Source organism: Thunnus thynnus, chromosome 12 (genome assembly GCF_963924715.1).
Source record: "Thunnus thynnus chromosome 12, fThuThy2.1, whole genome shotgun sequence".
Taxonomy (NCBI): Eukaryota; Metazoa; Chordata; class Actinopteri; order Scombriformes; family Scombridae; genus Thunnus; species Thunnus thynnus.
Window position 1 is genome coordinate 33,488,054 of NC_089528.1, and position 24,042 is coordinate 33,512,095.

Here is a 24,042-nt window from a genome sequence, read left to right on the forward strand (position 1 = left end):
AAATTCTTGAGTTTGCATCAATTATTGTGATCACAAAATCACAGTTTCCTGGAGGGACTGATTGATTATACATTTATATACTCTGCGTTAAACTGGAACACATCTTTAGACTAAGGCTGTCAAAAGTATCGATACTTCGATACCCTTTCGATTACACGTTTAAAACAATACGATCTCCGTTATTTATACATTCAATTGTACCGAACGTACTGAAGCTATAAAAAAAAAGATCTACAATCAGATTTTCAACCAAGCACAGATGAGACAACAGGGAAGAAAATCAACTGGTCCTCAACCTGTGTTGTTGTTACAGCTTTCTGTCCAGCAACAAACCCACCATGTGACTGATGAGTCACAAAGATGGCAAATTTAATTTAAACAAAAAAGAAAAAATAATCTTATTTTCTGTGCCTAGGACTTTTTTCTTTTTGCTCTGGTATTGAAAGAGGTATCGAGTATTGTTTTTTATATTAGTATTGTATCAAAGTTTAAAATTCTGGTATCGTGACAACCTTACTTTAGACCATTGCAAACTGATGTAAACTAGCATTTGTTGTCACCCAGACTTCATCACCTCTGAACCTTCACATCATAATATTCTCAAACATCAAATGAGTTTTCTGTTTGACAGAACGAAGCCAAGCGGCTTGTTGTTTTTCAGTTTGAAAAGAGACTTAATTTTCCCAGAATTTAGAAGACTTTAATCCAAATAAATAACTAATAAATAACTGTGTAAGTCATTTAACCTCAGATGTCTGAAGTCTGTTTGTTAGAGACTGAATCAGAGTGTCTTTGTGAAACCAGAACCTGTGTTAACTCCATCTGCTCCTCTGATCAGTAGAGAAATCAAAAACTGAAAAAGACTTCATCATCAAAAATAAACTTAGAGTCCCTGATGTTTGAATGAACAGCGTCCCAAATGTTTAATATCCTGAGCAACAGTCATTCTCCCTGAAACCTCCTTTAAATGATCAGGAAACTTTGGACCCAGAAACTGAAATGTTCCAGACAACCTTTTTTTTTATCGAAAAATGAATTGAAAACACCTCCATTTACGTTCCATTACATTTAAGTCTCAGTCACAGCAGAAAGTGACTACTTGCTAGCCAGTGAACTACAGTAGCTGGGGAGCTAACTGCTAACACACTAGCCAGCTGGGAAAATGCTAGCACCAGTCACAAGAGCAGTTAGCAAGCTAGCTAGCTTGGTTATTAGCTGGACAATAACTTCCCACAGTTTATTGAAAGTCACATTAGTATAATTTCCTCCTGTCTCCTAACTGTGTTTAAACCCGTCTCTGTTGTGGAACTGTTTTTACTCCAACCGAGAAGCTTCAATAAACTGGATGTTAGCAACACAGCTAATAAGCTACAATAGCTTCTGCCATCTTAGACTCTCTGTCATGCTGATTTGGAAATCCACCAAAGTTGAACTTGAAGCAGCAGATTTAAGTTTCATATATCAGTCCCTCCAGGATTTCGCTGAGTTTTTTTTGTGATTATTGTGGCCAAAAATGTTTGCATGTTTGCAGCAGATTTTCTCGAAAATTGCAATACAGTTTCCAGTGTTTTATGTCTTTTGGAGGAAAAATTGCAGGAATTGTGATAATTGCGATCACAAAATCACTATTTCCTGGAGGGACTGACTGTTTTAAATGCTGGTGTGATCGGGTCATTATATTCAAAATGCAGACGTGTTTTCATTCTGGATGATTTCACACCTCCATATTTATGTCCAGTGCCGACATAAGAAGCAGCGCGTCTTTTAGAGAGGTATGAAGAGTGAAGTCAGGCTGAAGCATGTCTGACTTTCATGCAGGAGACCAGAGTTCACGTCCTGTCTCAGACCTGCAATTAATGTTCACCTCCTTACTAACCTTAACCAGATTGTTGTGAACATTTTTAAAATGCTGGCATTGGAGATGATCTAGAGTTTTACAGAAGGGTCTCAAGCTTTGAGACACAAAGTTGGACACCTGAGACCTTGACTGTGATGCTAGTGTAGATGAAGATTTCTTTACAGATGTATCCACAGTTTTTGGCTGCTGATCGATGGCTGCCATCTTCTGTTCTTCCTGAAGAAAGCAAACGTAAACATTTCCTCCCGTCTACAGAAGGACAAGCAGTTCGTACAAAGATTATAACTGAGCTGAACATCCTTGTTCTCAGTTTATCAACTGGTGAATGTGACAAATACAGTTTCAGTCGGAGGATCCTAAGGTCTCCGTCTGCTGCAAACAAAGTGCTTCTCAGATCGTCTGAAACCTCCTTTGTGATGGTGGAACCAACTGTTACCCAACGGCCAAATATTCACAGAGCTGCAGCAGATGGAAACAAGCGCTCCTCCTCCGTCACTGTGGTTCATTTGTGTTACATTTGGATGGAAACCAACTCGGTTCCCAGTGTGGACGACAGACAGAAACACAGCAGCTGGTGTGTTTGAAGCAGATGAAGCCTTCAGGAAAACATTTGTATGTATGATTTGTGTGTGTGTCTGTGTGTGTGTGTGTGTGTGTGTGTGTGTCTGTGTGTGTGTGTGTGTGTGTGTGTGTCTGTGTGTGTGTGTCTGTGTGTGTGTGTGTGTGTGTGTGTGTGTGTGTGTGTATGTGTGTGTGTGTGTGTGTGTTGTTGTTCAGATGTTGAAGCTGCTGGATTTGGTTCCTCTTCTTGATTTGTTTGCTGATGTCATTTGCTTCGATCGTGACATCAGTGGTGATGATGTCATCAGTGGCGACCGTGTCATCAGTGGTGATCGTGTGATCAGTGGTGATCGTGACATCAGTGGTAATGATGTCATCAGTGGTGATCGTGTCATCAGTGGTGATGATGTCATCCGTTGTGATCGTGTCATCAGTGGTGATGATGTCATCAGTGGTGTTCTGGGTGCTGTCGTTAACCAGTTCATCTGCTGCTGTGGTGGAACTGACCTCAACAACCTCGATGTCCGTGGCGGCGGCAGCGGTGGCGGCGTCTCTTCAGGCGCTGCCACTCTGACAGTGTTCTTCCCGTACAGACGCCTCTCGTACTGCAGCAGCTGGTCCCAGAAGCCGGCGTTCAGCCTGACGTACGGCCGGCTCTCCTTCACCCAGCGGTGCGCCTGGTGGAGCGTCACGGCCCTGTAACGCATCAGGTACGCCATCACCAGCGCCGGTGAGCGGCTCATACCAGCAGCACAGTGCACCAGCGTGCCTCCTGCACGGTTGGCGTGGATGCGTTCAGCCACCCGGTCGAAGTGGTCCCCTAGGCGGGCACTGGGCAGGTCGGCCACCGGCACCCGGACACACTCCACCCCCGGGTAGGCGGGGCAGGCGTGGCTCAGTGTGGCGTTGACGATCAGGGTGATGCCCTTCTGGGAGACCAGCGCTGCGTTGAGGGGGCCATCGGAGCCACTCAGGAACAGCGTGGGCGTGATCTGGGACACCGACATGAGGCGGAGCTGTCAGGAAACACATGTTAATGTTAACATACTTCTTACATACATACAGACCAGCAGGTGGCGCCGGCACACTGACGCTAAACCACGAACGTTTAATCTGAACATTTGGATCTTTGTCAGGTCAGAGTGACGAGTCAGTGTGCAGGTCTTCACTTTTTTCATTGATGCTGCTCTAACAGCCCTGCACCTACGTGAAATGCATAAAAATTTACTTTACTGTTCAGAGAAGTTTCAGCCTTGATGTAATAGAATAGAAGAGAATGTCTCTTCATCGTCCACCAGGGTGGAAACTTATCTTCAGCTCACTGAAACATGAAGACGCAGCTACACATAATTTAGTTTTAAAGTTTATCTGTAGGGAAAGTATAAAACATGAACTGATGCCACAGCATTTATACTTGCGGTTGGAAACAGGAAGTGAGCAGCGTCTCCTGCAGCAAAGTCAAACTAAAGCGTCTATCCAGCAACCAAACCGCCACCTCTGAACATGGAGGTTTGTCGCCTGTTACATGCGTCAGCACAACTCCGGGTCTTCATCACTACGGCCGCTAGATGGCAGCTGTCACTCAAACGTAACTATAGGTCGCTTTTGGCCGACTGACGTTATGACCTGTTGTGTCATTCTTCTCAGAAGAACAAACTCAACAGAACGTAGAACGAGACTCACGATATTTCAGAAAAACACAAGAACACAGACTGAGAAAGTCTTGAGAAAGTGTTGAGAATATAAAATATAGACACTTTAAACACTGTCTGCATGTTACTGTGAGTTACAGCCAGATACTCAGATACTTTACTGCAGTAAAAGTACTAATACAGCAATGTACAAATACTCCATTACCAGTAAAAGTCCTGCATGAAAAATGCTACTACAGTAAAAATACATAAGTATTATGAGCTTGATGTAGTTAAAGTATTGCAGTAAAAGTAGTGGTTTATAAAGTAGCATCAAATGGAAATACTCAAGTAAAGTACAAGTACCTCAAAATTGTACTTAAGTACAGAACTTGAGTAAATGTACCGTACTATAACCAGCACAGTATGTGTGTGTGTGTGTGTGTGTGTTACCTGATTAGTTCTTTCACTTTGTTTTCAGTTCTTTCTTCCTTCAATCACATGCAGCTCTGACTGAAGCACTGAGGAGACCGTAGAAGGCTGTGTGTGTGTGTGTGTGTGTGTGTGTGTGTGTGTGTGTGTGTGTGTGTGTGTGTGTGTCTGAGGGTTAATTTTAGTCTCCTGACAGCTGAAAACTCGTCTTGAGGTCATGTGACTTTTACCAAAAAAGGACCAACTGACAACAGAAGTGAGGACAGAAATAAACTCAACAACATTTTTATTCAAACATCTTTTAAATGAAGAAGTCAGATTTTGACTTTATAAAGCAAACTGTAAAAAACTGTTTAAAAACATTAATATTCTGACAGCTGGGCCCCAATAAAATACTGTAAAATAACTGAAAATAACTGTCTCATAAAGTACAGTTATGTTCTGTAATTAAAATACAGTTTATAACTTTAATTTGACATGAAATCTTGTGTATTTTTTGGCTTTTTAATGATAAATAAGGATATTTCCACTTATAAAAATAATTAAATTTCCTATAAAAATGTACTGACACTGCTATAATACAACAAATAAGGCTTACAATCACAGAAATGTACTGTTATAAATTGAGTTTAATTAAATGATTATTAAATCTTCTATGTTAATCTATATCTAATGTAATAAAATAAACCACTGATAAAACATTTGATTTACCTTTTATTAAATGTCAAATGTTTGTTCTCTAGTGGATGTTACACTGTATTCATTGAACATGTCATAGTTTTAATTTTACTAAGTTTATTAGTGAGTTTAATGTTTTAGTTTTTGCATTTTCAATAGTTTTGTGATAGTTTTTTATAAATGTCGTCCATTCTATCCATCCACTTTCTTTTTTGTGTTTGTAATTTATGTTTTAATATCCGTCTGTTTACATTATTTACATGTTGTTTTTTTTATTATTTTATTTCTGACTTTTTTACAATAAAAACAAAACATACAGAACACATAAAACATCCCAAAACCATTAAACTAAACTCCAGGAAAGAAGACAGACGCTGCCAGTCGACAGCAAGATCAGCAAAACAAAAGAAAACAAACAAACAAACAAAAAACTGCCAGAATATGAGTCAGTGTGCAGGATTTGAACAGAATGAAGATACAACATGGCAGCAGAGTTACAATTAAGTCTCATCAAACAGAATCTGTTCCAGCTTCAAGCTTTTCACTGAGAAACCTCCTGAAATACGTCCAGCTTAGTAATGTTCATCTTTTGACTGCAACCATGAAGATCCTGAAGGGTCTGCAGGGTCTGAAGAGTCTGAAGGGTCTGCAGAGTCTGAAGGGTCTGCAGGGTCTGAAGGGTCTGCAAGGTCTGCAGGGTCTGAAGGGTCTGAAGGGTCTAAAGGGTCTGCACGGTCTGAAGGGTCTAAAGGGTCTGAAGGGTCTGCAGGGTCTGCAGGGTCTGAAGGGTCTAAAGGGTCTGTAGGGTCTGAAGGGTCTGAATGGTCTAAAGGGTCAGAAGGCTCTGAAGGGTCTGCAGGGTCTGCAGGGTCTGAAGGGTCTGCAGGGTCTGAAGGCTCTGAAGGGTCTGCAGGGTCTAAAGGGTCTGAATGGGTCTGCAGGGTCTGCAGGGTCTGTAGGGTCTGAAGGGTCTGCAGGGTCTGAAGGGTCTAAAGGGTCTGAAGGGTCTGAAGGGTCTGCAGGGTCTGAAGGGTCTAAAGGGTCTAAAGGGTCTGCATGGTCTGAAGGGTCTAAAGGGTCTGAAGGGTCTAAAGGGTCTAAAGGGGCTAAAGGTCTGTAGGGTCTGAAGGGTCTGCAGGGTCTGAAGGGTCTGAAGGGTCTAAAGGGTCTGAAGGGTCTAAAGGGTCTGCATGGTCTGAAGGGTCTAAAGGGTCTGAAGGGTCTAAAGGGTCTAAAGGGGCTAAACGTCTGAAGGGTCGGAAGGGTCTTTGTCCCGTCAGAGCATCTAAATATTGCCAAACTACAGTCTCGATGAATGTTTGTTGTGTATTGATGAGGTGACAGTGTGAGTGTGTATTGATCCTTCATCTATCACACGCAGGAGAAACTGATTCAAATATCTTACTAAGACCAGAACAACATGATAGAAGTAAAGAAGAGACGATTGGCTTGTATGTGCAGAAAACAAAGAGCAGATATGTTTATCTGCAAGCTAAAAGATCCTCCAAATCTGAGTTGCACCTCCGTTACTGCACTACATTCATCCTAAAACTAACAACATCAAGAACATCAAAACACTGGTCTATTCTTCAAAATGACCCGTCCATGCAAGAAACCTTTAAAGCTCTGCCCATGGTAACGTTTAAAAGAGGAAGAAACATGAGAGTTATTAGAGCAGCAAGTTCACAACTAAACCTCTTTAAGGCAACTTTAAGTGTGGAACCTGCATTAGTTGCCAATATACCAAAAACCTTAAAACCTTAAAAGTGTTGTTTATATGATTCAGTGTCCATGTGGTCATATACATAAAGGTGAGACATCTGAAATGATGACACCAGTCCTGTTATAAGACATTTCAATGAAACATCACATTTCGTCTCTATTTTTATAAGTATAGAAGTGATTAAATCCAGACAAAGAGCTGCTCAGTTTTCTCAGGAAAAAGAAAGAAGCATTTTGGATTTTCTGTTTCCAAACTTTATCTCCAGGAGTCATGAATGAGGATTAAACAGCTAACGAGTTTCTAAAGTGGCTCTTAAATATCTCATTCATGTGGTTTTGTAGTGGTTTTCATGATGTATTATTTTGTATTGTTTTATGATTTATCTTTTGGCTATTCCTACTCTTTCTACACATGGCACTTTATAAAGTTATTTATTTATAGTATTATTATTTTAATCAAGGAGTTTTTAAAGTATGTCATATCAAATAGGCACATTTTGGATTAACTCAAGTAGCAGCTTTTAGTTGCACTTTTCCAGTTAATGGACCAAATATGATGATGATATCTCTTATTGGACCTCTTTAGACAAACCTTTAGACATCTGATTCGTCAGCTCTGAGACGACAGGAACTTACCGGAACCATAAAAGCAAAAATCACATGTCCAGAGTTCGGCTGTGAGGGAAGTAAATTGATGAAAATGTGGCTTTTGGTTTGATTGTGAATTCTGGGAAACACTCATATATGAAATGCCTGACTTGAAGAAACTGAGGAAGGTGAGATTTAGTTTACTTATTTAATTTAATTTAAATTATTATCTGTGTAAAGATCATAAATAAGAGTCTTGTCTCCCTCAGAAACATCTGTCATGGTTTAAACAGGTGACTGGATGCTGCTTTATATTATTTACATGTTTAATTTGTTTAATTTGCAGCTGAGAAACTTGAATCTCACCTGCATGTTAAAATATATTTGAAAATCTCAAGTGTGCCTTTATGGACTATATTTCTGCTTTAATATGTTCTTTATTCATCATTTTATTATTATTATATTATTATTGAAAAGAGTGTTGAGAAGCAACCTGAGTGTATAACTGTTATAAAGTGTTTATTTCATTTGATTTTTGGATGAATTATATTTACATTTGATGACTTTTTAATTGAACTCAATAGATAAATGATTCACTGTTTATCCACCAGAGTTTCTTTTACCTTCTTTATTCACAAACAACATGTTGACATCAGGGAATAAACAACAACATGAACAGACACAATCTGACGACACAAGTGGAAAGAAGAAGAAATGATCAAAGTAAGAGAAGGAAAAACGTGGATTCTTACACCAAAATATATAAACAGGCTGCAGAAATACAGAAACAAGTGTTTATGACAAAGACCTAACCCTATGTAGACATGAGACAGTTAGACAGGGACTCAAAATATTATTTAAAGTCATTCATAAAATGTGAAAAAACATTTACATATCGTACTGAATATGATATTTAGTAGAATTACTATATGAATAACATCTGAAACCTTCATCAGTGCTTTATTGTGATAGAACATCAGAGCCTTCCAAAATAGGGAAGTCTGTTATTTTAAAGGATCGTCAAGCACAAACATCCCACAAAGTTATAATATCATATTTTAGAATGATTAAACTTTATTTTTTTCTTATCAAAGACAAAAACTTGTGTCATCAGCATCACTGCTGGTTATTAGACTGGTTTCAAAGGTTACTGGTCTGTTGTTTTCAGCTCCAGTTGACAGAAACGAATCTGAAAAATGGATCCTGCAGTTATCACACTGCTGTTTGCTTTGTTTATTTCAAGGATCAGAGTCTGAAGATATTCTTCCTGAACTGAGTCTGATTAAAGCTCATAAAACGCCATAACTCATAAACTCATAAACTGAAGTGACTCTAGAGACAAATAATCTGGTTTCAAGCATCTTTAACTTGAATTTCTGACACAAACAGGCTGAAATCAAAGTCTTTAAAAATCGTGATCATGTTTGATAGTGACGAGATTTTCATACTAGTTTAAAGAAAACTCATTCTAACTAAAACTAATAATAATGATAAACTTTATGCATAAAGCACCTTTCAAAACACTTACAAAGAGTTTTACAATAAAAACTGAACACATTTAAAACACAAAGAGAGTAAAATGAACTGCGATCCCATAAAATATAAATAAAAGACGAGACAGATCATCGTTTTAACAGCCTGAACTGTTAGTTTGATATCAGCTCGCTGGTTTGACCAGACGGCATTTAAAGCTACTGTTCAGTTCATGTGGCTTTCTGTTGGTGTCACTGAGTTTTCTTTGTTTTATATTTATTTTATTTGTTTGATATACGTTGACATTGAGAAACTAAAAGCAGAACTCTGAACCAAACAAACATCACAGAACTGCTCAACTGTCAGATATCGACCCTACAGCTTATTAAAAACCAGCCATAGGAACATGGCGCCATATTGAATGACTTTTAGTTCTGCATTCTTTCACAAATTAACTCTTCAAAATCAATTGATGACCTTCAGTCCTCCATCCAGGTCTCCCACTAACTGAACTGATTGACTTGATAATTGTGGAAGAAATGAACAACTGACGAGGAAACATCGTCCTAGAAAGGTTTGGTGACGTGGAGACGTCTCAGCCTCTCTGTCTGATGTGTTGTTTATTAAGATAATTGTATGATAAAGGTACTGGAGCTCATTTTTCTCTGGGATGTTGTGTGTTTAATCTGACACACTTATTCAAATTCAACATTAATCAGAAAGCTGTAGAGAAAACATCAACTTATTAACTACTTTACCTGTCATATTTTCCTTTGGAAGGGTTGAGACCATCCAACATCTTAAAATAATGACGACAAATAATCCTTTATTTGATTCATATTTGTTCATTTTGTTTACATATGTATGTATGTGTGTGTGTTTCTATTTTTTATTTATTAATTTGAGTGAGGTTCATGTGAGCCGACAGCTTCTTGTCTTCTTCACCTCCTGTCACACGTATCTTAAATGTCTTTATGTTGTTTGTAAAAGTGCAAAATACAAAATAAATTAAAAAAAAGAAAAACTCCTGTAAAACATTAGTTTGACCAGCACAGCGGTGTAATTCTCCTGCTGTCCACTGGAGGTCAGTAAGGCGCCGTCAAGCAGCAGGAAGTTTACAGCAGGAAGAAGAAGAAGAAGAAGAAGAAGAAGTCAGCTGCTGACAGCAGAGTAATGTTTTGAGTTTAGTTTAGTCGGTTTTCAGGCTGTTTTCACACTTTAACAAAGCGCAGCAGAGTTTAATGTGACGCTGTGATCCGCAGTCCGCCGGCAGGAGGCGGTGACGCAGCTGAAAGCGCAGGTAAATATCCGCAGAAGAAGAAAAAGAAGCCCTCCTGCTAGCAGTTAGCTCGTTAGCTCCTCCGTCATGGCGGAGTTGAACCGGCAGCTGCAGGAATATCTGCTGCAGTCCAAAGGTGGCGCGAAGACCGTTTCCCAGTCCGGCTCCAGCACCGTGGTGGACCTGGATGATCCGGAGCCGGTTTCCGGGAGCTGGTTCGGGCGCTGGTCCAGCCCGTGGTCCGGCAGCTCGGCCGGCCAGAGCTCCGGCGGAAGCAGCGGTTCTTCCTGGCCGTGGTGGTCCGAGCCGGACCCCTGCCTACCGGGCATGAGCCGGCGGCAGCGGCTGGTCGCCTGCGCGGTATGCGGCGCGTTTTCCGCGCTGTGTTTCGGACTGTCCGCGCTGTACGCGCCGCTGCTGCTGCTGTATGCGCGCAAGTTCGCGCTGCTTTGGTCGCTCGGGTCGCTTTTCGCCATCGCGGCCGTAGCGGTCCTCCGGGGCCCCAGCAGGCTGGCCGCCGGACTGCCTACCTCCCCCGGGGCCGCCGTGTACCTGTGCGCCCTCGGTGGAACTCTGTACGCGGCACTGAGCCTCCACAGCACCGTGCTGACCGCGCTGGGAGCCGCCCTGCAGGTCGCCGTCATCGTCGGGTGTGCGGTGTCGCTGCTGCCCGGAGGCAGCGCCGGGCTCCGCTTCATGGGCGGGATGGCGGCGTCCGCCATCAAACGGACCGTCACCGGAAAGACCATGCCGATCTGACCGGAGACCGAGAGCCGGCGGGTCGGACACTTATCAGGGGTCCGGGGGCCTCCAGGGGCCCCAGTTTGACCCCCAGGCTGCAGTGGCTCCACACAGAGACAATATTAATAATATCAACAGACTGATTATTGATTATTGATTACTGATGAACTGGGGACCAAACAGAGTTTAAGAGACTTTGATCTGATGAACTGTGAAACTTTTTTGTATTTTTAATCGGTGGACTGTGATTGGGTGAGCAGGTAGTTTTGTGTTCAGTTTAATACAGGAAATAAAAAACTAAACATGATGCCCAGTGTGATGTTTTCTCTTGACGACGACTCCAGAAACACCAGCTGAGTTCATATTTATATATATATTCTCTCTAAACCCAAGCAGATACTAACTGTTGAAATGTTTTTTGGGGGTTTTTTCGGTTAATTGTAGGTTTACTTGTAGCTAATTTACAGAAACATAGAGACTGATTTGACACGTTTGCTTGTTCAGCTGCTGTAACTAACTGAGATCAACTCTTATTTCTAATCAGGTAACGGTTCAATAAGTGAAGTGAAACCAAACATTTACAACTGACTGTTCAGATCCTTTACTGCAGTAAAAGTACTAATACATCAGTGTAAAAATACTCCATTGCAAGTAAAAGTCCTGCATGAAAAATCCTCCTACAGTAAAAGTACATAAGTATTATGAGCTTGATGTAGTTAAAGTATCTTTAACAATGTGTTGTATTTTAAAAGCTTGTTATATTCATTGTGTCAAAAATATCACCATGAATAGTTTTATTGACGATGTGATAAAATACATGTGAGAACCATAAAAACACTCTGTGCTTCCACAACTGGACAGATGTTATTCATTATAACATGAATAGAGCTGCAAGCTGCTCATTGGATCCTGACAGTAACAACAGCAGAGTCAGCTGAGACTAATCAATGAATCATGTAGAAGGAAAAATAATTGATTGTTTGAGTGTGAGACAGATGATCAGTGTGTGATGTTTGATTTCAGCAGCTGATCTTCAGTCAGCAGAGTTTCTCTAACAGGAGAGACTCTTCCTCCTCCAGACCACACAGAGACACTGAACCAGACCAGACTGTAAACCCAGCAAACAGAGGCTGAGTGAATGTGGTGTTGAAGGTGTGGAGGTGGATCAGTGTGTCAGAGGAGACTCTGTAGAAGGACAGAGTGCCAGCAGGACAGTCCACATACACTGCTACTCTGTTAGAGACGGAGGAGGAGGAGGAGGAAGAGATGGATGTTTCTCTGTTATTGTGACGGACAGAGTAACCAACAACATCAGAGCAGTAGAGACTCCAGGACTGATTATTCCATCCAAACCTACAGTCTTCACTGTCTCCTTTCCTGCTGATTCCTCTGTAAGTCACTGATATATTAACTCCTCCTCTCCACTCGACCTCCCAGTAACAGCGACCAGTCAGATCATTTCTACACAGCAGCTGAGGCCAGTAGTCAAATCTGTCTGGATGATCAGGATATGACTGATCCTCCTCCACACGTGTCACCTTCCTGTTGTTGTCAGACAGTTTGAGGTTTCTGTTTGTTGTGTTTGTGTCCAGTTTCAGTTCACAGGCATCTGATGGAGAGAACAAGACACAATACAGCTGCAGTTTATCATCTGTTGATTTATTAACAACTTTACTGACAATCAATGAAATTAAACCATTCAAACTTAAACCATCTCCATGACAACTGAGACACTCCATCCACTGAGGAAGGCCATGAGATGTGACTGACAGCGTTGGAGATACAGAGTAAGTGAACGTTTAGGTGAGAATTTTTACCAAATTCAAAGTTAAACTTCGTTCCAGCTGCGTCTGATGTTTGTCTGAATGTAAACTCAACAGTTAGAACATTAACAGTCAACATGACAGTGAAGACGTCAGTAATATTCATGTTTTTATCAATAAAGTTTGGTGTAAAATGAAGGTCTTTGCACATCAAGTCTGTTATTTTCATCTCAAACTGTGGTCCAAACAGCTGAAGTCAGTATGAATGAATGAACTTTATCTGCAGGAGAGACATGAGTGACATTTTGGAGCAGGTAGCGCCACCATGTGGCCATTTATAAAACATTTCTCTTTGAACTCCTGAACTGTGACCAACAGAAGGAAATTTATGTTTCATGGATTCATCGGTTCAAGATAAATGTCAGTTTAGGCTGAAACTGATTTTCCATCATTTTGAACTTTGTTCACTTCTTTTACATATTTCACCCAGTTTTTCTCAAAGTTTTCATGAATCAAAGTGAAAACACACTCACACTTCCTCACACCAGGTTTCAGTCTCTGTGGTCCACCATGGTCCATCCTGGAGGAAGAGACAAAGTCACATCAGCTTCATACACCTTCACTCATATCCACCATTAAACATTGACCAGAGTCCCTCAGTTAGTGACAGTGTCCATCTGTCTGTCTTTACCTTTTTATACTTTATTGCAGGAGCAAGAGTTATACATATAATATTGTTCATATCTACATCATTCCTACAACATTTATATGTTTTTAGTGTGCAAAATAAAATTAATAATAAAGAAAAAAAGGGGGGAAATAAAATAAATAAGTCAATAATATAAACATAAACAGAGAAAAGAGGAAAAAAAGACATTAACTCTTCTAACTCTTCAGGGCTGAAAGCATCAGTATTGCTTAATTGTGGTCCACATATTTAATCCATTTATGTCTCCATTTCAAATGTTCCTGATTTCTGATTCTATAAGTTATTCTTTCCATTTCTAACATACTGTTTACATTTGCCTTCCAGTTGTTAAATAAAGGTTTCAGCCAGTTCCTTGTTATCTGTTTCATAGCTGCAATTCTAAGTATCCTATATAGATATCTGTCTATTTCTAATGTAAGTTCAGGTGGTGATATACCTAAAATAATATATTTCGGTTCAGGTGCTGTTTAATTTGGAGAATGTTCATGATAGATGTTATGATGCCAGAATGTTTTTAGTGATGGGCAGAAAAAGAAAATATTGAATTATTGAATGAATTTTGATTGTACTTTGGTGTAATAAATAATCTTGTGTATATTTTCCATGAGTTCTCCTCCAATATCTAGAATTTGTTGTTTTATGTGTTGCTTTATACGCGTTTTCCCCGTCCTCCTCTTTTAACTGTTCACCTAGTTCTCAGTTCCACTTTGTCCTTATTGTATCTTGTGTTTCAGTATTATCCTGTAGTATTTTATATAGTTTGGAAAGAGTATTCTTGGTGTCCATATTATAGTTTTTTATCATAAATCTTGTTAAAGGGTGCTGCTCTTGGTTTCCTTCTCTTCATGAAAATTATTGATGTAGTTTCTAAGTTGTGAATATTGATAAAAAATTTGACTGGGCTAAATCAAATCTATTTGATATAACTTTGAAGGAATTGACATCATTTTTAATTAGTATTTGTGAGTTTATTTGCAGTCCTTTTGATGACCAAACCTTTAAGCTTGACTAAAGGGGGTACCCCACGCACGTGTCTTTCCCCTCACCGAAGTCTTTCCCCTCGCCGGACGAGACAAGACTTCGCCCGTGTTCACCCGAACACATTCCAGGATCCGAGAGAGACCGCTGCTGCAACCAGCATCCTCAAATTCCCTCGAGAAGGAAGACACAGAGTTTCTTCAGGAAGACATGGAACTTCTCTGCCCTGCTCTTCTTCACCGAGTCGACTCTGCTGTTCTCTCCACCACGCCGCTGAGAGCCAGCTTGCCAGAGATTCGCCACAGTGTAAGAACGGCCACCGTCTGCATCCGAGCCAAGGACAGAGCCGGACAGAGCCAGACAGAACCAGACAGAAAGACAGACTTCACACACACCCTGCTTGCTTTCCAAGCGACCAAGTAAGAGGCATAAGTCTGGGCAGAGGCAGTGTTAGTTGTGTGTTCTTTTCAGCATCAGTGCTATTGTTTAGCATTTAGCTTTTTAGCTTTATTGCTATTGTTTCTTGTTGTGTGAGTTGATGGACAGCTGAGTCCATTTTTCCTGCTTACTCTTAGGAGTATTTTAAGTTTGCTGCCTGTTTAGTTGTGTTCACCACACTTGACTATTTTGTGTTTGTCCCACTCGGGACTACTGCTGTATTTGTGCCACTGTGAGTGAGAAAGTAAGTTGCTTTGTCGATCAGAAACCAGACAACGTGCGTTACAGACTGCCGTCCGTACGTGCGCTCTCTGTGGACAAAGGAACTGCTTTTCTCCCTCTCACGATCGTTTTCTCCCTCTCTTGCGACTAACACACACACATACACGCACCGACCTCTTTTTGCACATCTGATGGTCAGATAACATCGGACAAAGCTTTGCTTTGTCTTTCCTTATCTGCCATCAGACACGTGTGTTTTTCATGGAATTGGTTGAGTGCAAGATGCCGACCACCAGGCGGCGCCATCTTGCTTCTGTCTAACCAAGACACCACCGTACTTCCGCCATTCGGTTCTCGCGTGACGTGGCTTCCTCCCATAGTCACATCCGCGTCGCAGACCGACGATGTCATCATGTCAGGCCAAGTCGCCATCTTGGAGTGCACACACACACCCCACCACACACACACATATGCATTCCCATGCATGTGCTCAACCCTGTACATAGCTGTTTGTGTTTTGTTTGGTAGAAATAGATTTTAGAATAGTTGTTTATTGAATGAGGCATTTGTTAACTTTGTTAATTTTGCTAAGTTTAATAAACACTGTTCTTTTGTCATTATTGTGTGTAACATATTGTGAAAAGTGGCTGATTGAAGGAGTCAGAGCTCGAATTCACCCTTCTTTGTTCACCCTTGAATGTTGATATCTCTCAGATATCAACATTCTAGGCTAACTCCTTTTATGAGACTACCTTGTTTGGTTATTGGTCCCAGTTTCCGGGTGGTGCCCTGTATTTGTTAATGCATATTAATAATTCTATTAATAATTAATGATAATGAATTTATAATTAATTAATTATTACTGATAATTGTTCATTATTGTTAATAACCAACTGTGCTACTCACCGATCCAACAGTTGGTGCCCGAATTATTGATGATATTAATAATCTTTTGATTTCATAATTTATAATTATCTATGATAATTATTAATTATTGCTAATAACTCCTGCCCGTCCCAACACCTGAGAGTGTCCACCTGTCTGTCCATACCTGAAAGTGTCCAGTCTCCAGCGTGGATCCCTCACTCCAGCAGACAGCAGCTTCTCTCCTGAGTCACCTGGATGATTGTAGCTCAAGTCAAGCTCTCTCAGATGGGAGGGGTTGGAGCTCAGAGCTGAGGCCAGAGAATCACAGCCTTCCTCTGTGATCAGACATCCTGACAGGCTGCAGACACACAACAGTTGCTCTACTGAGCTTAAAAAGGTTCTCAACTCAATAAACTATTTTGTCCTTCAGGCCTTTATGTTTGTTGTGTACGTTACACTTTTTGCCCCTTGTTGTATGTTGGTGTCATGCAGATACACTTTAGGTTAGTAGTAGAAAGCACATGTTCCTCCTGGAGGCTGCAATTGCTGAAGCTCAGGGTTTAATCTGATAGCATTCTGTTTTTACTTTGGCAGAAGAAATGCCTTTAATGTTAAATATTGTTCAACAGCATATCTAAAGATAGTAAGGTTTAATAGAAATTTAGTGATGTTTTATGTTAGTTCATATTTTTCATTTCAAAGATGTTCACCTGTGATTGCAGTAATTACCTAACTTAGCATCTTCGATCATATTTCTGATTTCATTTCATTCAGTGTTTAAACAGTTAAATTCTAGTGTTCATGTGCAACTTTTCCTGAGCAGCAGATCTGCTTTGTATGTTCACCTGCATGTAGAGGACATGACAGTAATTCCGTGATGCATATTTTCTGTTATTATTTCCATTATACTAGATTTTCATGACTTTATGCACATTGAATCTTCATTGAAGATTAATGACAGAAACAAATATCCTTATTCACATGTTGGCATAAAAGGAATTTTACTTAGTGTATACTTGATATTACAACGCTTCAGCTCAGACAGTGCACAAAAACTTTTTGGTAGCAAAAACTCTTCATGTAAACTAGAAACTGGGAGAAAGCCAAAATATTACTTTGAATACATAGTAATGAAAATGACCTGAGAGTTTCCAGTGTACAGTTTGGACTCTCCAGTCCAGCAGACAGCAGCTTTACTCCTGAATCATGCAGGTTGTTGTCACTCAGATCAAGCTCTCTCAGACTAGAGGACTGGGAGCTGAGAACTGAGGACAGAGCTGCACAGCTTCTCTCTGAGAGGTTACAGCCACTCAGCCTGAAGAAGAATCAGCAAAAATATTAGTTTTCTTCCTTAAGCAAAGATGAAAGTATGTTAATATGGATAGTTCCGTGTTCTTACAGAGCTTTGTTGGAAGCTTTGACCACTGGCAGCAGCCTAAGAAGAGTCTCCTCTGAAGCAGAGTATTTCCTCAGGTCAAACACATCAAGATCTGTTTCTGATGACAGCAAGATGAAGACTAGAGCTGACCACTGAGCGGGAGACAGTTTATCTGTGGAGAGACATCCTGATCTCAGGTTCTGTTGGATCTCCTCCACCAGAGAATGATTATTCAGTTCATTTAGACAGTGGAACAGATTGATGCTTCTCTCTGCAGACAGATTCTCACTGATCTTCTTCTTGATGTAATTGACTGTTTCCTGATTGGTCTGTGAGCTACTTCCTGTCTTTTTCAGCAAGCCGTGTAGGAGACTCTGATTGGTCTGCAGTGAAAGACCCAGGAAGAAGCGGAGGAACAAGTCCAGGTGCCCATTTGGACTCTTTAAGGCCTTGTCCACAGCACTCTGGTAGAAACGTGTTGATTTGCCACTGAGCACTTCAGACAACCAGGATGTTGTTTGTTCTTCTGCCAGCAGATTGATTCCAGACTTGATGTATGTCAGATGGACATGAAGAGCAGCCAGAAACTCCTGAACGCTCAGATGGATGAAGCAGAACACCTTGTCCTGGTACAGCCCTCTCTCCTCTTTAAAGACCTGTGTGAACACTCCTGAGTACACTGAGGCTGCTCTGATATCGATGCCACACTCTGTCAGGTCTGATTCATAGAAGATCAGGTTGCCTTTCTGCAGCTGCTCAAAAGCCAGTTTTCCCAGAGACGCAATCATCTTCTTGCTCTCTGGACTCCAGTGTGGATCTGTCTCAGCTCCTCCATCATACTTAACATTCTTCACTTTGGACTGAACCACCAGGAAGTGGATGTACATCTCAGTCAGGGTCTTGGGCAGCTCTCCTCTCCTTCTGCTTTTCAATACATCCTCCAGAACTGTAGCAGTGATCCAGCAGAAGACTGGCATGTGGCACATGATGTGGAGGCTTCGTGATGTCTGGATGTGGGAGATGATTGTACTGGCCTGCTTCTCATCTCTGAATCTCTTCCTGAAGTACTCCTCCTTCTGTGGGTCAGTGAACCCTCTGACCTCTGTCACCATGCCGACACACTCAGGAGGGATCTGATTGGCTGCTGCAGGTCGTGTGGTTATCCAGAGGTGAGCTGAGGGAAGCAGTTTCCCCCTGATGAGGTTTGTCAGCAGCACATCCACTGAGGTGGACTCTGTAACATCAGTCAGGATCTCATTGTTGTGGAAGTCCAGAGGAAGTCGACACTCATCCAGACCATCAAAGATGAACACAACCTGGAACTCTTCAAACCTGCAGATTCCTGCTTCTTTGGTTTCAGTAAAGAAGTGATGAACAAGTTCCACCAAGCTGTACTTTTTCTCTTTCAGCACATTCAGCTCTCTGAAAGTGAATGGAAATGTGAAGTGTATGTCCTGGTTGGCTTTGTCTTCAGCCCAGTCCAGAGTGAACTTCTGTGTTAAGACTGTTTTCCCAATGCCAGCCACTCCCTTTGTCATCACCGTTCTGATTGGTTCATCTCTTCCAGGTGAGGCTTTAAAGATGTCTTCTTGTCTGATTGGTGTTTCTGGTCTGTCTGGTTTCCTGGATGCTGTTTCAATCTGCCTGACCTCATGTTCATGATTGGCCTCTGCAGTTCCTCCCTCTGTGATGTAGAGCTCTGTGTAGATCTGATTCAGAAGGGTCGGGTTTCCTGCTTTAGCAATCCCCTCAAACACACACTGGAACTTCTCCTTCAGGTTAGACTTGAGTTTATATTGACACTCTACAGCAGGAGTTCCTGAATGAACAAACAACAAATGAAATCAGTGAGTGGATCCTACAGAAAGTCTAGAAATCTGAACATGTAAGTGTGTCTGTATAGTTTTTCCTCCTCCATCAGTTTTATTCAGCTCATCAGTGGAGGACAAACAGCCTCTGATCTGATGCAGATGTGTGCAGCATATTTACAGCAGAGTTTGAAATATAAACCTCTCCCATGTTGCCTCCATCATGTTAAATCTGTTTAAATCATCTTACTGGTCTGCAGACGGTCAGCCAGCTCCTCCTGCTTCAGTCTCCTCAGGAAGTGCACTGTGATCTTCAGAAATGCCTCTCTGCTCCCCCTCCTCTGCTCTTCCTCCTCACTGTCCAACACCTCCTCACCCTCACTCTGGCTCTCTAAGCATTCTGGGTAATCTGTACTCAGAACCCTCTGGACTCTCTTCAGCTCATTCTTCACAAAAGTGACGATGTTCTCCTCCAGCAGCTGGAACAGGAAGATAAACTAAACATTTAATTTAAACTGGTAGAACACAATATGTGAGTCAGTGTCAGTCTGAAGGCCTGCTGGTCTAAACAGAGCAGCATGGACACTGTTAGGACCTGAATGGTACTTTAGTATTTCATCTGTGGTTGATGGAGTTAATAGTAGAAGATGTGTTTGTACACATACACACCATAAATATGGAGTCCAGGTGTGTTTGATGCTGCTGTGCAGACTGATCACTGGGAACCTCTGAGCTCTGCTGCTGAACTCTGTAGAGAAAACATCACGTTTAAGGACATTTAATGACTCAAATCTGCAAACAGCTTATTAAAGATGTTCTGTCATAATGACAAAATTAACTCCTGTAAAGACTGCTGTGATTACTGGATGTTAGATTATTACCTTCCATCAGCAGGTTGTCCAATATCAAAGTTAAAAGGAGGATCCATAGACCAGTTACTCTTCATGGACACACAGCTGGGTTCAGGAGAGTCTGTTCTCTGCTGCTGCATCCTGATACAAATAAAACAGTGATAAAAGCATTCAGTTAAAACCAAAGAAATGAAGGATTAATCAACAGTTTAAATCCCAGAATTAAATAGAAATCTTTCAGAACAGAGTGACTGATGGGATTCAGATTCCTCTGGTGATGAAAAGAGGATGGCAGGCGACTTGGTCATAAGTCAACAGAAGAAGAAGGAAGTGAGGATGTTCTACAGGAGTTCTATGGCTCAGTAACAATCTGTGCCAACCTCAATAACTAAAGATGGAACTATAAACATCCCAGTTCATCCTTCAGATGGATGAACACAGCATCAAGCAGCTTTTACTCTGTACAGACTCTGTTAGAGGAGGTACAAGGTGATCCAGACATCTTTTTAAAAAAAACTGTCCCTGGTGCTTTATGTGTTTTCAGAGATGTTATGACATCAGCTTCCTCTTTTTGTGTAATGCTTTCATCCATCCATTGTTTAGTATCTATTTGAATTTTGGCAGAGTAAGATTTCATGTAAATTAAGAGAATAATCTCCTGTTTATTTCCCATCTGATCCATACAGATCCTGATAGTAACTTTTAAAGCATTTCTGATTTGAATGGGGTCATTTATCATATTGTCCTCTTGATCTGTGAGATGAACAAGGAAAAGATCCCTTTTTCTTCATTTTACCTTCTTGTTTTGTGTTTTTGTTTGTTTGTTTGTTTGTTTAGAAGAGAGGAGGGAAGAAGAAGAAGGAGAAAGGTATGAAATTAAACTGGTATAAGCTGTGCCTGATGGAGCCAGTACATGAGGGTTCAGGGATCAGGTGGATTAATATTGTAATTATATCAGTGTTTTGTCTGTTAAGTTGAACAAGATGAAATAAATAAAGTGAAAAAGAAAACAATAAATCAGAGCACAGAAACAAAGTGAGGAGGTGTGTTACATGTCAGTGTTGTCCTGCAGAGGGCAGCAAACACCTGCCAACACTGAATAAGAAGCTCTGTGAGAGAGGGAGCTGAGTCTTTCTGAGATGAAGATGTTCCTGTCAAACTGAAAATAATCAGCCGTCCAATCACAGCTTGGAGGCAGCGCCATGGGCGGAGCTTATCAACACCAGCAGAGGTGAAGTCAAACATGACAGACAGCCTTTCACAATAAAACAGTTTCCTGTGGGCTGAGGGACAGAACTACTGACTGTATGTTTAGTTCCATTTGTGAGACTGTTTGCAGTTTTAATGAGATGGATTGTGCTGCATGAAAGAACAGACAAGACAACAAACACTGAAATGTAAAACACCTTTTCACTTTGTTTTCTGTGTTCTGGTTTGATTTTAATGCAGCCTGAGAAACCTTCATTGTCTCTTTACCAAAGGTTTTTCAGTTAATTATGACACAGTAAACACTTACATGAAAAGGAAACATGTGCACATAACGTGCATTGTATCTCATTTTCTTTCTCTCTTCTCTCATTTCTCTCATCTTCCATAATTGAAAAACATTCTTGTGTCTAACAATCCTTTCTGTCAATTATCAATCTGTTCAGTCAGTTTATCAATCCTGAGATCAATATTCTGACCTTTGCTCAGCAGGATCCATCTTTGAAGCTCCAGACAGACACATCCAAGTTAGTTGCTGCTCTGATTATTGGATGTGATGTTTTCAAAGTTACACACACATATTGATATAGTGACCATGTTGGTGTCTTATAACACTGAACTCTTTGACATGTGACTGTTGCACAGGTGGACACTGTGATGTCACTGCTGAAACAATATATTGATTCCTCTTCTCAGGAGAGTCAGATAATAACAAACTTCACTTTTACATTCTTACCTTCCATCAGCAGGTTGTCCAATGTTAAACATAATAGGACGATCCATAGACCAGTCACTCTTCATGGACACACAGCTGGGTTCAGGAGAGTCTGCTCTCTGCTGCTGCATCCTGATACAAACAATTAACAAATCAAAGCGATTAAAAAGATGAATTTTGACCAGACTGTCAGCAGCTGAAGTTTTAGCAACAGAATGAAAATCAGTAAGAAGACAGTGGATGAGAAACGTTCTCCTGTTCATCAACATGTCATCTGATGAAAGATGCTTCATCTTAGTTGATTAGTTGACTAATCGGTCGTTGAGGTCTTTGTTAACTCAGAAAGTCAGTGGTTCATTAGAGTTATTGTGAGTTATTATTCAGTAGTTGACAGTGAGTGTGAATAATGATGGTGGAGAACAATGATGGACAGTTAGAGATCCTCATCTCACCTCTGAGCTTTGGTCTGGCTGTCATGTTCCCCACAACGAGGGCGTTTAGAGGGAGGGACTCCCTCCCCTCTGTCCTCACACTGATCCATAGCAGAGAAACAGCTGCTGGGAGAGCTGCACTCAGTCACTACAACATGGAAGATGCTCAGCTGCTCAATTCACATCCAGTCACAGAGACTTTGTAGCTTCAGCTGTGGAGGAAACACAGAGAGAGAAGATGCTGCTGATTCTCCTTTATCAGTCCATCACTTCATCATCACTTCACTGTCAAAGTCTACAGACATCAAATCTGCCTTCTACTGGCAGCTGGAGGAGGGACGACACCACCATCATCCATTACAAACAGCCAGGAGACTTCATATGGAGAGAAAATCCAAACATCTGACCGTCTGCTGCTCAGAGAACAAGCTGCTGCTCAACGTCAGCAAAACCAAGCAGCTGATAGATTTTAGGAACGGGAGGTGAAGACATATGAGCCTGTCTACACTATTATTTATAAAGTCTAATTAGTCCAATAGACAAGTGAAAACATCAATAATACTCTTAAATATTTTACAAAAACCAAAAGGAGCTTTTTTAATAACTAAAGCAGGAATTACAGCCTACATAGATGTTTTGTGTATCAGAATATTTTCATGGATTCAGGGAGGAAAATATTCTATATATAAATTACTCATGACAGCTTGGCAGCTCCAAAAGGCTCAATACGTTCAGTGCAGCATTTTTCAATATTCATGGTCACCAAGTCAGGTCTCCTCAGCTTTTTACCTTCAAGTCTCCAGTAAGTCGAGTCTCAAGTCTCCAGCTCTGCTTGATTCAGTCAGAACTGCTTTCATCCAGATGATGAAACTTGTCAAAGATTGAAGAGAGTTTTGTGCAGATTAATGTTTGAATGTATGAACACATGAAAAGACTTTCAGTGTGACAGAGAGAGAGTCACTTCCTGTGTTGGATCTCTGAACTCTATACAACATCAACCTGAGCTTTCACTCCAGTCCTTGGACTTCCTGCATGTTTCACCAGCTGAATGAGTTCAAGCTTCTTCTCATCTGCAATAAGACTAATTACTGAGGACATTCAGTCTGAAGAAAGATACTCCAAGCTCACAGCTCCTCTGAACTCACAGTACTTCATCTGACCCCCTAATACACACTACACACTGAGAAGAACCACCTCAAGTTACCTGAAGCCTTCCAGCACTTTATACTGACTTATTTACATCCACAACACAACTTTGTCATATTAGCACGACTGTTACAGACACAAGTAAGTTAAATTATTAATTATTGTGCTTTCTATATTAATGGTAACATAACAAAAATAGATTTACTATTTGACCTTCTGTATTTTAATGGATTAACTATTTAAATGTGACCTAATACTTTATGAAAGATAATATAGCTAGTAATACTAGCTAGTGGTAAAGTATGTGCATGTTTAGCACATAGAGTACTGAGCTTTACTGTCTTTCTGTATGATTGATGGTCAGTTCTAGCAGCTTTATAGTAGAACATTAACTGGTATTAAAAATACTGTTTTACAATCATGCAGAGAAAGAAGGATCATTTTCAGCCCTGAGTAGTGTCTGCAGGCATCCTTTCAGACTGCAGCCCCAACAACCTCCAGTAATAAGGAGGGCTGCCTGTTTGTAGCCTGACAGGCCAAACTCAGGGAGAACAGTCTACAAGGCCT

At 40.9% G+C, this 24,042-nt stretch overlaps 3 protein-coding genes across 3 annotated transcripts; 1 reads left to right on the top strand and 2 right to left on the bottom strand.

The window, feature by feature from the left end:
• Positions 1-2,500: 2,500 nt before the first annotated feature.
• si:ch1073-184j22.2 (dual specificity protein phosphatase 18) lies at positions 2,501-4,626 on the bottom strand. The gene is made up of 2 exons (XM_067606972.1): positions 4,504-4,626; positions 2,501-3,435 (listed from the first exon to the last, which is right to left on the bottom strand). The coding sequence occupies exon 2, from the start codon at positions 3,424-3,426 to the stop codon at positions 2,632-2,634; it is 795 nt and encodes a 264-aa protein (XP_067463073.1). The 5' UTR covers positions 3,427-3,435; positions 4,504-4,626; the 3' UTR covers positions 2,501-2,631.
• A 5,453-nt stretch (positions 4,627-10,079) lies between these two features.
• On the top strand, positions 10,080-11,270 carry sft2d3 (SFT2 domain containing 3). The gene has a single exon (XM_067606974.1). It carries the CDS (start codon positions 10,310-10,312, stop codon positions 10,979-10,981), a length of 672 nt encoding a protein of 223 aa, XP_067463075.1. The 5' UTR covers positions 10,080-10,309; the 3' UTR covers positions 10,982-11,270.
• A 669-nt stretch (positions 11,271-11,939) lies between these two features.
• LOC137194816 (NLR family CARD domain-containing protein 3-like) lies at positions 11,940-22,832 on the bottom strand. The gene is made up of 10 exons (XM_067606975.1): positions 22,351-22,832; positions 21,920-22,030; positions 20,008-20,118; positions 19,796-19,874; positions 19,377-19,605; positions 17,340-19,137; positions 17,082-17,255; positions 16,125-16,298; positions 13,260-13,306; positions 11,940-12,572 (listed from the first exon to the last, which is right to left on the bottom strand). The coding sequence occupies exons 1-10, from the start codon at positions 22,437-22,439 to the stop codon at positions 12,001-12,003; spliced, it is 3,384 nt and encodes a 1,127-aa protein (XP_067463076.1). The 5' UTR covers positions 22,440-22,832; the 3' UTR covers positions 11,940-12,000.
• Between the last annotated feature and the right edge of the window lie 1,210 nt (positions 22,833-24,042).

Excerpts from the sequence above, each read along its gene's own strand:
- sft2d3 (XM_067606974.1), top strand. The coding sequence starts at position 10,310 with ATGGCGGAGTTGAACCGGCAGCTGCAGGAATATCTGCTGCAGTCCAAA.
- LOC137194816 (XM_067606975.1), bottom strand. The coding sequence starts at position 22,439 with ATGGATCAGTGTGAGGACAGAGGGGAGGGAGTCCCTCCCTCTAAACGC. Across the intron at positions 22,031-22,350 it reads AGCCAGACCAAAGCTCAGAG|GATGCAGCAGCAGAGAGCAG; the intron begins GTGAGATGAGGA and ends TGTTTGTATCAG. Across the intron at positions 19,138-19,376 it reads GGCTGACCGTCTGCAGACCA|GAACTCCTGCTGTAGAGTGT; the intron begins GTAAGATGATTT and ends TTGTTCATTCAG.
- si:ch1073-184j22.2 (XM_067606972.1), bottom strand. The coding sequence starts at position 3,426 with ATGTCGGTGTCCCAGATCACGCCCACGCTGTTCCTGAGTGGCTCCGAT.